Genomic DNA, 14,525 nt, shown 5'->3' with positions numbered 1-14,525 from the left:
GTCATTTAATTATTCTGGTTTCCTTCATTTCTGGAGCTTCTGAAGATCACCTCTGACTCAAAGAAGTGCATATATAAGGGCTTTTTCTAGATTTTGGCTTCCTGACGCAAGGACTTACAGGCCTGCAATGACAAGGCTTGCGGCCTTGGAGGCCCTGAGCTGGCCTGCACTGCCTTCCATCCATCCGCCCTCACAGCAGCAATAGGAGGGGATTTGCTGGGACACAGCAGGCAGGTAGCACTGTGGTCCCCTCTGCTTCCTAAAGCACCTTCTCTGGGGCAAGAATCATTGAATCACTTAAGTCGGAAAAGACATTTAAGATCATGGAATCCAACCACTGCACAAGACTGCACCCACCAGTCTCCACAACCACACCATCACCTTCCAGCCAGGCACGTGCGGACACCCATGCACCAGGATGGCCAGAACAAGCACAAGTGAGAGCCCAAGACATGTTTGGAGCAAAGGTGGCCAGGGAAGGCTGCGGCAAATGGCACGCAATGCCTCACTTCTGACACCCTCAAAGGTCAGAAACACTAAGGGGCAGAGCAAGCTTGTTCCTTCCCCAAGGCAGCTCAGGCCCTTGAACTTCCTTAGCAATGGCTGTGGAAGTAACAGTCTCTCAGTGCACGGGTCCTCTCTTTTGCCAGCAGCCCTCACACAGTGGCTTTGTCTTAACTGACAAGCTGCTAATGTTAAACTGTGCCAGGACAGGTCAACAGCACCTGGATCATCCCACCTATCACTCCCCACAGCACACTTTCTTCTATTCCCAGCACACTGTGCCTGTGCTGACATGGACCTTTCCTCTATAAACACCCTGGGCTGTTGCGGTGTCTGGGACCCTCAATGCATCCCCAGTCAACCCTGGAGCTGTTGGAACACCAATACAGCATCTGCTGTTAGTGGAGTCCCTGTGACTCATTATGCAATGGGTGTCCCAAGGATCAGTGACAAAAAAGAACATATTAAGTAAAAAAACCCAACAGCTAAGAGTCAGCACTCACCCTCTGAGGAAATTAAAGCCATGTGCACACACTAGGAGGTTCCCATAGGCATCAACCTTCAACAGGTTTCCATAGTGGGTATCAAACACCAAGCCTCTGTTAAGAAAGTGATTTAAGATGTGAAGAAGTGAGCGTATTAAGCGGTGACCATTTTAATGGCAGTTAGAACAGTTCTAGAACAGCTTGCTCTCTTGGCATGGGGCATCAGAACAGAGTTGCTGTTATTATGCAGATAGGGTCCCTGCTGTCCCTTTTACCTGGCTGCAGGTGAGAACAAGAGCCCTGCACTGCCAGGTGAAAGGTACCACTGATCTGCTCTCTCTAGTCTTGAAAATGGAACCGGCAGAGGCTTAGCTGTGCACGTACCAGGGAAGACATGGGTCTCTTCCACAGGGTCATGAATCCAACACCTGTGTTTGTGGTTCCCTGACAGCCCTGCTGGGCTGCAAGGAAGAGTGAGGTGTGATAAAGGAATTTTTCCCCTCTTTTTCATCACTCTGTTACAGACAGAGCCAGATGGGGCATGTAACTATTGCACAAAACGCTTTGGACATTTCCCAGTTCCATCTCCAACAAAATGTTGTCTCACTTATATAGTAGCTGGCATCTGGAGAACGCAGCCTTCCCACAGAGATATCCCTTCTGTCCCCTCCCTGGGATAAAGGCAGTGGATTTAACGGAGTCTTCACCACAGGTTTGTGAAGGGCTGCTGTCTTGTTACGGGCATGGGGGCACCCAGCAACAGTCTCGGTGTAAAACATGCTGGGAAGAGGGAAGAAAGGAGGCTGCCAGACTGAAAACTGGAACAAGCCAACAGACTTTCTGGTCCAGACTTTTGTAAAGAAGCTCCAAAGGAGTCAAAAAAGCAAAATCCAGCAAAGGCACAACTGGAAACAACTTAAAGGCAGAGTCAGATCAAAAGCCTTCTTTAAAACACACAATGTCCTTTCTACCTCTGCTACCAAAAGACAAAATGTAAGAATTCAGTAACTTTGCACCATTAGCTTTATTTTTGGCTTCTAGACAAGTGAATTGGGTTGGTCTCACTTTTAGTGTTGTTTACTGTCACCTTGATTTTCTGGATGTCTTATGCACCAGGACACTACAAATTAAAATCATTAATGAAAAATGTTCTGAGACATTCTAGCAGTCTCATGGACAGCAATGGCTCATTCTCCCCTTAACTGTGATTTAACACCCAATCCAATTGTGTCTCTGCTTTCTTTGCTTTGAAAGATTATTTTTGGACCATGTTTTTAGTAGGCCTCCTTTCTCGAACACTCCCTCTTTGCCGGCATGTGTTCATGTGTGCAAAGGTCCTCCACATACTGGAGCAGTCTGCTCCCTTCCCCATGACCTGTGGTCAACACCAGGCTTCACAGGCACAACTCCTCAAACCTGGCCTCACGTGTTGCCTATGAACTTTACAGAACAAATAATCAAGACCTCAAGCAGGCTGGGTCGGTATCTGTTAGTCATTTACCTGGTAGGGAATGCAGGATCATACACAAAATTGAGCAGCTCATGAGGGTATCCAATGGAAACTAATCTTTCTACGGTCAGGTCAAATCCAAGAGATTCGTATTCAGGGGATTTATACACTGTACCAAGATGAGACTTCAGTTAGAAAATTTGAAAACAGCTAGGGGGTTAAACAAGAAGGCAGTTAAAAGTAATGTACCCAATTTGCCCTCCTCCCTCCTCCGCATCACACATTCCCTTCTTTGCTTCTTCGCTCCTGCCCTTCGCTGCCTTGGGTCCCCCAGCCCAGAGCCACAGTGGAATTAGCTCATGCTCCAGGACTGCAGCCGAGCGGAGCCGCAGTTCAGGTTTCAGCAGCAGAGTGCACCAGATGAAATATCCATTGGTCTATCACAGCTCTCTGCATCAGGAAAAATGTATTTCAAACTGCAGCTCCTCTCCCTGCAGTCCTGTTAGGCAGATGCATGAACGCTCCCTGTTCCACCTGCTTGGATTGGGTTCTGGTTTCCTGTGTTTTTGCAAAGCTGATGAAGAAACCAATAAATTTGGGGAACACATGTATTCATGGTTAGAAAGCCTGAAAATCATTGCTGCTGTGCTACTGTTACTGTTCTGGATACAATCCCAAAGCTTAGTATTGTCTCCAGATTTCATCTCGGGGGTATTTATGTTTGCTGCACACTAAGTTAGCTTGAAGGTAGAGCTGTCAAGTTAACATGCGATTTGTTTGTTAATAATACCATATGGTACTGTAAAAATCCGTTAGCTATTACCCTTGTGCATCAAAATGCTACTCTTTTCAGCAAGCTTACCGTTCTCACATTTCAGAGGAGCTGCTCATCTGCGACACACATCTTAGCTCAATGCAAAAGAAATGGACTTGTTCAACCAAGTCATTCCTACCATCAGGCCTGTCTTCATCCTACAAATGACATTCCCATCTACTGGAAATGTTACTGCTTAATCAGATCATTTAATTAGCATTTAAAAGGAAGTCACTGTGTTTCTACAACAGGTGGAAATGACTGTGTTTCTCTGATGGTGTGTTTGTATTTGCTGCATGTTCCTGTCTTAAATTGGTCCTGAGATGTAACAGGGACGAATACAACCCCTGACTGCAATGAGGGTTACCATGGGTTCAATGGGCCCAACTGTCTCAAACACCTGAATATTTCAAATTTAGCTGAGCAAAACACAAAAATGCGCAAGTTACACAGCAAACTCGTTAGCAGACATTTCCCAAGAGATATCTAGCACATCTGTGGACCTCACAAATATATATGAATACATGTTGTCTATACTGCCCAAGTAATCACCACTATATATATATACACTGTGAAATACGGAAGCTGAGTCTGAGAGGAGAAAACAAATCTATGAAATACTACAAAAATACTAACAAGGCAGGGACTATAGAAGAAACAAGACTGTCAAAGGACTCAGATCACAGTAACCATGACAGAAGGTTCCCTATTACCTAATAACCTAAAAAGCACCAGAATCCTAAGAGGTAATTTTCCCCATCAAACTAACACCATTAAAAACATAACAAACAAACCTGTAATGTTCTTAAACAGATTACTAAAATCAATGAAACAGTTGTCAAAACTTTCAAGCATTATTATACCGATGGAAAACATCAACAACATCATACAACATTCAGTGCACATAGTCTTTTCTGTCCTTTAGGAAAGCAAGGGCTGATTGAGCTATAGATAGGAATAAGCAGTCAAAAACTACAGCTAATGAAGAAAGCGGTGATTGACAAGGCAATTCTGGGGAGTGAGCTGGAGCTGGAGGGAGCAAAAGGCAGTTAGGTGATGAATAACATTGTGAGAGTGACACCAGAGCATCATCTGGAAAAAGGAATTCCTGCAATGCAGGGCAGTAAAGGCACTTCCCAGAGAAAACAGTAATAAATACATCTGCACATACTCTCAGAAGGTGAAAGCACTGCAAAGCTCCCCATTATGTGAAGCAGCCCCTGGTCCCCTGCTCTGTCCATGAAGCTGCTGCACTCCCCCCCATTAGCTTCCTGGGAATCTGACCATGTTTCCAACAAATCCATAAAACGTCACTCCTAAACAAAACATTTCTCCAACAAAACACTGCTCTCTCTGAACAAACCAACCATGCTGATGCTGCCCAGACACAAGGAATCTCAAGGAGCACACTGGCATCTCCTCTGGACAAACGGAAGTGGTTCAGCAGCAGCTCCAGCAGAACCTTTCCAGGCAAACTGTAAGGCTTTCTGTTAAAGAACCTGTACATCTTGTTAACTCCACCAGAGAACGGCTGCAGCAGGACACATGGCCAGCTGCTCACAAAATGCCTTCACTCAGTTTCTTCCTTTCTGCATTTGCCTCTCTGTCTTAGATTTATCACTACAGACCTCCTTTTAACTCTCTAAGTCTAAGCAAACAAGCTGGAGCACCAGTAGGAAAAAGGCTGAAGAACAGGAATCAACCTCAGCCTTCATCATCTCAAGTCTCTGCAGAGGCAATACTGCAACAGGATTAATCTGAATGATCCTATTGATTCTTGGGCGGTGGGGGGGTGGGGGGTGTATTTCCCTTATCTGTCAAGCTCTAGAATTTGCTTCCTTGAAATTTCTTTGAATAAAACTACACACTTAGCTTATTCATGCCTGAGGTCCCTTCCCTATTTTTCTACCACTCCACAATATCTGGAAAATGAGAGCCTTCTCCTTGGTACACAAACTAAACAGAGACACAGGAAACTGCACTCCTGGAAACAGGAAAGGGACAATAAACATTCTCCAGTCACCATCATACTTACTGTTCAGGATAAACTTTCCTTTAATTAGACACACAGCTACACACAGCTGCAAACAGATAGCTCACTGAGCCCACCTTGACAGCATCCCTACACCACAGCACATGCTGCATCAATCGGTATGAGCCACAACCCACTGACATTTCTCATAAGCTGTGCAAATGCCTGTTTCAGTAACATGAGCTTCTGGGCAAACAAACGATCCACCTCCTTCGGATCAGGAATGAACAGGCTAAACACTGCTGCAACTACGGCAGCACGTTCGGGGAAGATGCCCCAGTTATATGCATCACTAGATGAAAAAATGTATTTCAATATCGTACTCAGGGCTGTTTGCTCTCTCTCTCTTAATTACTTCAGGCATGTGTGGGGAAGAGTAGAGAGGACAGATCAGTATTTTTTTCTGCAGCTGCATGATGAAAAAATAGTTTTAAACTTCCCTGGAACATCCCCCACCCTCAGACCTGGTTGCTGAGACCACAACTGGAGATGATTTGTGTGCCATGGCGATGCCATGAATTCAGCTATCTGCCACGCAGCATCTCCCATGCTCAGCTCTTTCACCTAGCCGAGAAGGGCCCAGTCTTCAAGCATCCCCAACTCTGTGATAGGTGAAGAGGCAGAGCCATGAATCCATTTTCAGAGCATCTTTGCCCAATGGACATGGGATGACAGTAAAACCAAAGCACGGGCTACAACTTCTGATGTCTTTTTCTCTTTCTTACTACTTGATGGCCATGTCTCTGCCACCATGCTAAGCCTCTAGCTTCAGAGGACCACGTTATTTCAATAGTTCATGTTCCAACACAGGCAAATGCTTCAGCAGCACAGGACTATCGGCACCCAGTGCTTATGGACTGTGCAACCAGGGTGGAAAGAAAACAACCAAAGGTTTAAAAAAAACCCAGAAGCCAGCTGACAGCATTTCAGCCTCCCCTTAATACCATCACTTGGCTTAACATCATACTATTGAAAGCTAAAAAGCAGTACCCTGGGAGTGAACGCTGCAAGCCTTCAGGTCTGTGATGAGTGCAGGAGTCCCTTACACAGTACGTGCTAGGAGGGAAGCCGACCTGGAATGAGCAGTTGTGCAGTAAGGTATGCAATTTTCATGCATTTGTGTTGTTGGTTTTACCTTTGCTGCCAAGACACATACAGTAACAATTTTATAGCCTTCCTGAAAAGGGGGGGGAGGGGGGGAAAAGAAAGAAAAAAAAATAATATCTCTACAGAGGCTCCAGCTTATGCAAAATGCTGCTGCCAGGATTTTAACTCACATGAGGCAGATGCAGATTCAGAGTGTCACTCCAGTCTTGACGGAGTTACACTGGGCTCTCCTGTTAAAGAAAAAAATCAGACTGATTTTAAAACTGCAACAGCTCTGTGTCATGTGGGACTGTATCTCCTGGAGCTCTGTCCTCTGGTAAGCTCAGAAGTTGGCCTGGCAGCTATTCCAAATACACTTATAACTGATTTATAGAGAAGGCACAGTAGGTAATTGTGCATTCTGCAGGCAAAATTCTGTCCTCATATCCACAAAGCAGTCTTAGATCATTAGCTCAGTGATAATTAGAAGGAAGAGGCTACAAGCACATTGTCCAAGTGACACAAAACCTTTGAGCTTCTCACAGATGCAGAGCAACTGGTTCAAGAAAGGGTCTCATGCTCTTTTTGGGGCTTTGTTATTATTGTCCATGCCTTAGTTGGTGACAGATTACTTGTTTCAGGGAGCTCGCTTTCTTTCACACCACAAAACGCCTGTACAGGTCAGAGCAGGAGACTCAGGAGACCGAGTCAGGAGCTACTCTGGGAATCTGAGAAGAGAATTTTGCCCTACATCTGAAGGTGCTCCCAGTGAGAGCCTCGCACACCAGATCACTCTGACATTAGCACGTCTAAATTTAATTGTATACTTTAACACACACTTGGGCTTTTTATGTGCATAACATTGAGGAATAAATAAGTCTTGCAGGACAGTATCAAAGCTGCACACAGTGCTGCATCACGTTGCAGTGCACTGGTTTGCAAAGCACACACAGTAAGATGACCAGACCTATTCTGCAATTTACAGGTATGCACAGAGTAATCAAGAGTAGCTTTGAGATCCAATTTGCACTAAATACAAAGCTGAATGAGTTGGAATGATGTTGCAAAAAGGACCCACAGAAGTATGCAGGCCTCCTGGAAGGCTTCTCTGAAATGAATGTTTGAAGTCTGTTTTGTTTCAAAATGAATAGCTAAGGAAGACTGTACTGCCAGTGATGGCTGTTTAAGCTGTGGGGAGGAGAAAGCCCTTCAAGGGCTGTCCATTTCTTTCCTTGTTCCTCCACACACACAAGATTTCAAATTCAGGCAGGGTAGCTTCTCACTGAGGATGTAACACGGTTTGTTTCAGGGCTTGGGGACACTTACAAGCTAGTCACTGATCACAGGAGAGAAGCAGGAGCTGAAGCTGCAATACCCACTCCTTTTTGTGCTGCTTCAGCCATGTCACTTCTGTGAGACATACCTGCCATCTCAAACTGCACACCTGCAAGCCAGTCCTGCCCAGCCGCTTTATTTCCAGCCACTACAGATCTGGTGTTGTAAAAGCCCCGAATGCAGAACAGTGACAACACCCTGATTTCTCACGCCACTGAGGCAGCTTTGAGGAAGCAGCTCCCCATGGCCAGCACCCTGCTTTAGGAAGGGAAAGATGAGCTTGGGAGGTTGCTGCAAGCAGCCCACAGAGTGAACGGTTCCTCGGGGGAGAGGCAGAGCGAGGACTACTACAAGGACCTAAGTCTCATTCATCCCTGCCTCCAGTGTTTCCCCATCTGTCACTCTCTGGCCAGTGTGCTCTCCTATGACATCCTAGCACCTCCTGAAGGAGTTTCATCCCTTCCATCAGCCAACTCCTCACCTGCTTTCCCTCCCAGCTGGAAGCTGAGAGCAGCCCCGGGAAAGGTGCTTGCAGTGCCCCCAGAAACACCCCCACACTGGCAGGGGACTTCACAGGAGCAGCTGCTTTCTGCAGCTGGTGCATCGCCGGCTCTGATCCTTTGGGTACATACCGGCTCAGCTCCTTCCCCAGGCAGGTGCTGAGAGCACTGTCCGTGCAGTGGGCTTCCCCGTCCTTGGCCCGGGCCACTGCGTCTCTTGGGAACTGAAACACCTGCCTCCCCACACAGTTTTGGTTGACAGATGAAACTAATTGGCTTTTGACTTTCGGGTGTTCAGATAAGATCAGTATTTCTAAAACTAGAGGTGATGACCTCCTCCAAAGGCTTGCAGAAACCTTTAACAAACACTCAGTCTTCAGAAATTTTACCCACTATCTGAGTTCTCCAGAGGTCACACAAAGACAGATAAGCCAAAAGGTGGACAGATAATGCAAGGGGTTTAGCCTTTCCTCTGAAGCACAGGAAATGCAGCCCAATTACTTTGTGCTAAGTCTTGAAGAAATGAAAGTCAAATAACTAGAAACAGGTTATTTCAGTTGCTGCTTATTCCCCAGTGAGTAAGGCATGCAAATCAGGCAGTTAGGGACATACGTGGACAGGTGGGTAGCCAGTATCCAGATTGATACACGTCTCAGGCACAACATGCATAATTAAGCTTGTGCAAATACATTTCTGAAATTACACAAACCTGACTTGAAGAGCAGGATCAAAGTGCTGCTCTGAATTGCACCATAAATAAATAATGGAAGTATGTATTAGAAATACATGTGTATCGATGTCGTGCTGATGAAACGTGTTTAGTTAAAGCCTTGAGGACCAAGATCCCCATTTACAACCCCATCCCCCGTAACAGTACAAGTACCTAGGTATCCTGCCTCAGCAATGTCTATCAAAGGAGACCCTAGACTAATGTCCCAAAATAGGCTAGATCTGTTCCTGGAGCTTTCCATTCTGTCAACTGTGTGTAGTCCCAAAGCTGGGCATTTGGGCCAGCTACCACCAGGATCTCTGTGACAGTCACTCCTCCATGACCAACCAGACCACTAACTATTTCACACAAGCACCAAATACTCATTCCCTGGCACTTCTGATCACCCGACCTGCAACTCCAGCTGAGAATCCAGAGGGAACGAGTGAGTCCTGGAGGTGTTTGGGACACTGGACTTAATTAAACAATAAACCCCACTGAAGCAACAATATGAATTAAACATATTAGTAAGTGATGGGCAGGCATTTCACACACCTACAGCTTAAGGAACATTTGGCTCAGCTGTAGGGCCAGAGGTCTGATGATTCCCAGAAGTAACCAGGTAGTGAAGAATGCTATCTGACCTCTCTACATACTGACCCTCCTTTCAAGTTATCTATTATCTTCATAACCCATTACAGAGCAATGACAGTTTTCATATATAATTAGAAAAGAAGAGGATTTATGGTCTAGAATACTAATGACTTCATCTTCCACGTTACAGGGTCTTTTCTAACCAGGGGAGGTATTGTCAGGCACCGTCATTGAAATGTAATGAAAAGGAAATAGCTATGTTTCAAGCTATGCTGCTCTGTTAAACTAATGCATTAATTGCACAAAAAGGAATCTGAAATGCTACATTTAAGTTCCCACCTGAGTGTTAGCTTCCCTTTGGTTTTGACGGCAGAGTCAGACTGCTCAGGTCTGACAGGAGCCCAGAGTCACTCCTGGCTTGCACATTTTCCCCTGGAAACATGGCAGAGGATTTTCTTTTCCATAATAACTGGAAACCCTGCAGAGGTACCTGTACTGTGGGAGCCTCTGTACAAGCATACTTGGCTGGCTTGGCAATCCCAGGAGCAGAGATAAGCACAAACCTCCAGCTCCCTTGCCTTGCGTTTCTCTTTCCGAAGACCCATCAACTGTTACCTCAACTTCTGCCATAGCCGCTGCAGTCATTTCACTTTATAGCATCCTCACCAGACAGAAAGAGAAAAATGGACACTCCTGTTCAAAGCCCTGTTGTGTACAGCACTGTTTTCAGTTCATCTCTGCCCACATGAACACGTGGCTCCCTGTATGCAGGGCAATGGAGTCGTGCACGTTTGTGCTGCGCTGACCTGGGAGCTCAGTGCCTGTAAACAAACTGACAAAGTGGTAAACGTGAAATCCCAAACAAAACCCATGGGACAACTCATATGTTTTCAATTAGGAACGCAGTGAATCACTAACTTGCCATTTGTTGATGATGGACTTAGCTGAACTGTGACCATAAAGGATTTGTCTGTGTTCAAAACAAGCTGAAAAACAGCCAGGAACAGACCCCAGCCCTCTTGACTCTTGGGTTTTGATTTTAACCACTAGACCATAAATAAAAACGTACTGTATTATGCAAAGTAGAATTGTAGTATTTCAGCCTATACTTAAATTGAGTTTTCATAGTACCCAAACAAACAAAACGGATAGCAACAGTATATTTCATTTCTTTGCATTTTTCAACCTGAAATAAGAAGAAACTGCTGCCATATTGATCATAATTTTCATTTACCCAAAGAAACCTTTTCAAACACTAAGTTTTCTGTGCAGTATGACAAAGCTGAGCTTTAAGCACACTTCAATATTTAATGTACCTTTCCTATGTCACTAGAAATTATGTCTTTGTCCTGATCAACAAACAAGATCTTGAGAAAGGCTCCAGGTGCATCCCAGGATACTTTCATATGCTTAACACACAAGCTGCTCTGCTGTGCATGAACAGCCAGATCTTGCACCAAGCCTCTCGTGGCCACCAATGTTTTTGACAGCAAATCTGCTAGTTTTTGACAGCAAATCTGCTAACAAGAGTTAAGGCAAGACTCACTAATCATCAGAGGGTTGAATCTTTTGGATCTGAGCTTCAGTGGCTCCCCAGCACCCTTTTCTGTCAATGTCTAACACAGGGTTCTGAGTGGAAACCTACAGAGAAGCACAAAGGCTTTGCAGTCCCCAGCTGCAGCAGTGCCCATAAAGCAGCTATGCATCCACTCTGCAGCCCGAGACCAATGGAAAATTCCTTACCTCTAATACTCCTGCAAACATCCCCAAGTACACAGCACAGCTTTCAGCTCTAAAACCTCTAACCTGGAACCGTATCAGCTCCTATTCTCCCACTCTGCATGCTAAAAGGATCTGTAAAGACAGGATTTGTTGTTGCCTCAAGGACTGACACAGGATTGTTATGTTCAGCTTGGCTCTGAACTGCTGGGTCTACACTTCAGGTTGGTTTTAGCGCTGCACTTCTACTTGTTTTAAAAACAAGTTGTCAAGTATCATCAGCTTTAACTCTTCCCAAAGCAGGCTTATTAGTGCTCTCATTGGTATATTCCAGATATTTTTAGCTTTCTGCTGCTGCACTTTGTTTGCCTTTGATGTAACAAAGATTTGGGCTGTTTGGATATGCCTCAGAGACTGGCAAAACAAGAGCTTAGTGTTGGAAAGATTTCTTCTGCTGAATAAAAATGCATGGCTTGAGGTAACAACAGCAGCACTGAGGTCACATTTTGCATGTTGAGAGAAGCAATTCAGACGGACTCTGCATTTCAAGGAAACTTCAGTTTGTCTTTTTTAACAGTTGGCATAACATTCCTTTGCACTGGAATAGTATTTTGAAGATGACTACATAGTCACCTGTTCTTTTATGGGAGTATTTTATGGTTTCCCCGACAAAAGAATCTTTTTTTTTGTGCTTAACAAGTGGCCTTCACAAGTTACCCCTCTCAGATACAGCCCACTGGGAGTCATAATCCCATATTGAAAATATCCCTGCATTTCCATGGAAACAAACTAGTGTGCCAAAGTATGGGCTTAGTTCTTCAATGAAGACTCCTGAACAGGGAAGAATGATCGCATGAGCTTCGTGTTCAAACATAATTTGCTAGCATCTAGAAATAAAAAGGAAATTACTTAAAGGTGTGGTAGCTATTTATACACTATATCTAAGGCATTGTTCAGGTGTATCAGTGTCCAAACAGATCCAGCTTCTTATTTCTCTCCGTATTTGCGTAAGAAAGTGAGCCTCAAAAGCTACACATTTGTTTAACAGTGTAATCCTGGGCTTATATGTAGCACAAGTGCCCACGCTGTCGATAAGCCACATACATAAGTTTTTCTGTAGTGTGCTAAAATAAGGCATTCACAAAGCAATAGCACACATGTGATCTCACAGTTAAAGCCTTCTGTACTCTCAGCTCTGGTTCCTCCTACAGAGTAAGCTGTTTGTGTCATCACAAGGGCATTTGCAACTTAATAGTACTTCTGTTGTGGTTATTAAGATTACTAGATAAGGGGGTCTATTAGAGTGAAAAATACCTCCATACTTCCATTTCTGGCAGTACACCGACAGCCTGCTGACCCAGCTTGCTGTATTCTCATGTTTTTAAGAGCAAGAAAACAGAATGTAGCAGCTTCTGAAACTTTCCTTACACTGTGAAGCCTTGTTCTTTCAGCAGCTTCTGTCTAACGCTGATTCTTCAGGAATCCACAGACAGCAGATTAGCAGTTTGTCAGTTGGTGATTTACTGGGAGGGAGCAAGCAACACATGCTTTCTCCACTCCTCATTCCCAATGCCAGCGTGTGAGATCCCACAGCTCCAGACCTCAGTTTGCTCATTACACAGCTTTAAATGGTCAAGCTCCCGAAGAGCAGCAACACAGAGCTGGGACAATACCCACTCAAGCACTGCACTGGTATTTGAAAAAACACCTTGCTCAGAGCATATTAGGAACAATTTAGCTTCTCCATCTGCCTTTAGCTTTAAAACACTAATGGCTAAACCAGCCTCTGAAATCTGCAAAATCTGCACCTGCTGAACTGGAAACATGCAAATGTGAAAACGCAGACAGCAGATGTGCCATAGTCAAGGCATCTCTCATTTTTTGTTGGGACAGTTTGAAGGCTACTGTTGTCACATCTACAGATTCCTTTCTCTAGCCACCATTCTATTTCTGTATGACACAAAGAATTATATTATCCACAGAACCAAGACGAAGCAAAACTGCTCCCCAAAGGAGCCTCAAAGCCTGTAGCCCTCACATCATGATGAAACTAAAGACAAACCTTTAATCTAAGCAGGAGAGCCTTGTTAGAACATTTGTATCAGAGCCCAGTACCTATAAACCGACAATAACAGTATCTGAACAAAGAACAACTGTTTCTTTGTAGTTGCTTATGTTACAAAGCTCAGCAGCTCCTTAAAGTATTCGGTTCAATCTTTCATGTATAAAACTCCCATGTTTATACTTCATCTGTGCAATCCAGAATTTTTTTATACAAGGTACAAATTCCTTAGTCCCATCTCTCAGTTGTGGAAAACAAAGCACAGAAAACCGGTACAACTCAGCTGCAGTAAAAATACTAGAGCAACTGAAGAACAAGTCCTCAATTCAGCTGCCACGTTTCCTCCCAGATCATAGGCAGCAACAAGCCAATCCTGCCTTCTGGCTGAGTGCATTTTTTCCACAGTCAACAGGTAAAAAAAAAAATTTCAAAAATAAAATGTGGGTGTGAAAAATCTCCCTCTCCTCCAAACTGCAGGGATGGCTTAGACACAAAGACCTACTTGAGGAAGGGGCAAAACCTGTTTACGCATGTTGCACTTTGGAGCAAGCTGGGAAAGGCTAAAGCTGTCTTTCCTGTGTCTCTTCCCATGTAACAAGAAGGGAAATGCTACAGTTGAAAGCATAAGCAATTTTGCAATAAAATCTTTGCAGTGCACCAAATCTTGGCATTAAGTTGGCAATGTTTCCAGGACACAAGCTATATTCCAATCAGATTATGTTGTATTAATCACATTTGCACACAACAAAACCAGTATTTTTCAAGCCTCATTTCCCCTTTTCTTTTATTGAAACAGTTTTCAGCAGCCAAGGATAATTTCATTATTGATTTCTGAAGAACATGAAAGCAGCAGTGATTTAAGTACAGGAAAAGCATTCCAAATGAAAGCATCCTGCCTACTGGCATTACATCTTATCTAGCGCAGAGATAGAAAACTTTCAACAATGCCGTAACTTTTGGAGAAGGAGGGTAGTCACAGAGGAATCTTTTCAAGCACAATTGAGTTTGTAATTCTTACTAATTCCCTCTCCATCTGCCAATGGCCCAGTGTGAAATTACTGCCAGTTTGAGTGCCCCACTGCTTTAGCCCTGCTGCTGTCAAGGGACATCTATCCATCACCTCATTGTGCAACCTGTCCCATTTAAGACCTAGTAATGCCAAGGCCTCCTGCATTACTTGGATCCAGACCTACTAATTACAAGTGTGGCTCACATGGAGAAGGAAGTAGCCAAAT

At 44.4% G+C, this 14,525-nt stretch overlaps 1 protein-coding gene across 7 annotated transcripts in view; it reads right to left on the bottom strand.

Annotated features, from left to right (window-relative positions):
- NT5C2 (5'-nucleotidase, cytosolic II) overlaps positions 1 to 14,525 on the bottom strand; it is a 63,347-nt gene that overhangs the window by 11,883 nt on the left and 36,939 nt on the right. For 6 of the 7 annotated variants that reach the window (XM_056351464.1, XM_056351467.1, XM_056351470.1 and 3 more), the window contains 2 exons: positions 2,491 to 2,608; positions 1,008 to 1,103 (listed from right to left, as the gene is read on the bottom strand). In XM_056351464.1, the coding sequence (XP_056207439.1) occupies positions 1,008 to 1,103; positions 2,491 to 2,608 (214 nt within the window). Of the gene's footprint in view, positions 1 to 1,007; positions 1,104 to 2,490; positions 2,609 to 6,562; positions 6,623 to 14,525 lie in introns of all 7 variants that reach the window. The other variant, XM_056351471.1, reaches the window with a different exon arrangement.

The sequence above is a fragment of the Falco biarmicus genome, chromosome 9, assembly GCF_023638135.1.
Source record: "Falco biarmicus isolate bFalBia1 chromosome 9, bFalBia1.pri, whole genome shotgun sequence".
NCBI classification, from domain to species: Eukaryota; Metazoa; Chordata; class Aves; order Falconiformes; family Falconidae; genus Falco; species Falco biarmicus.
The sequence above is the reverse complement of the archived record's forward strand: the minus strand, read 5'-3'. Positions and strand labels throughout refer to the sequence as shown.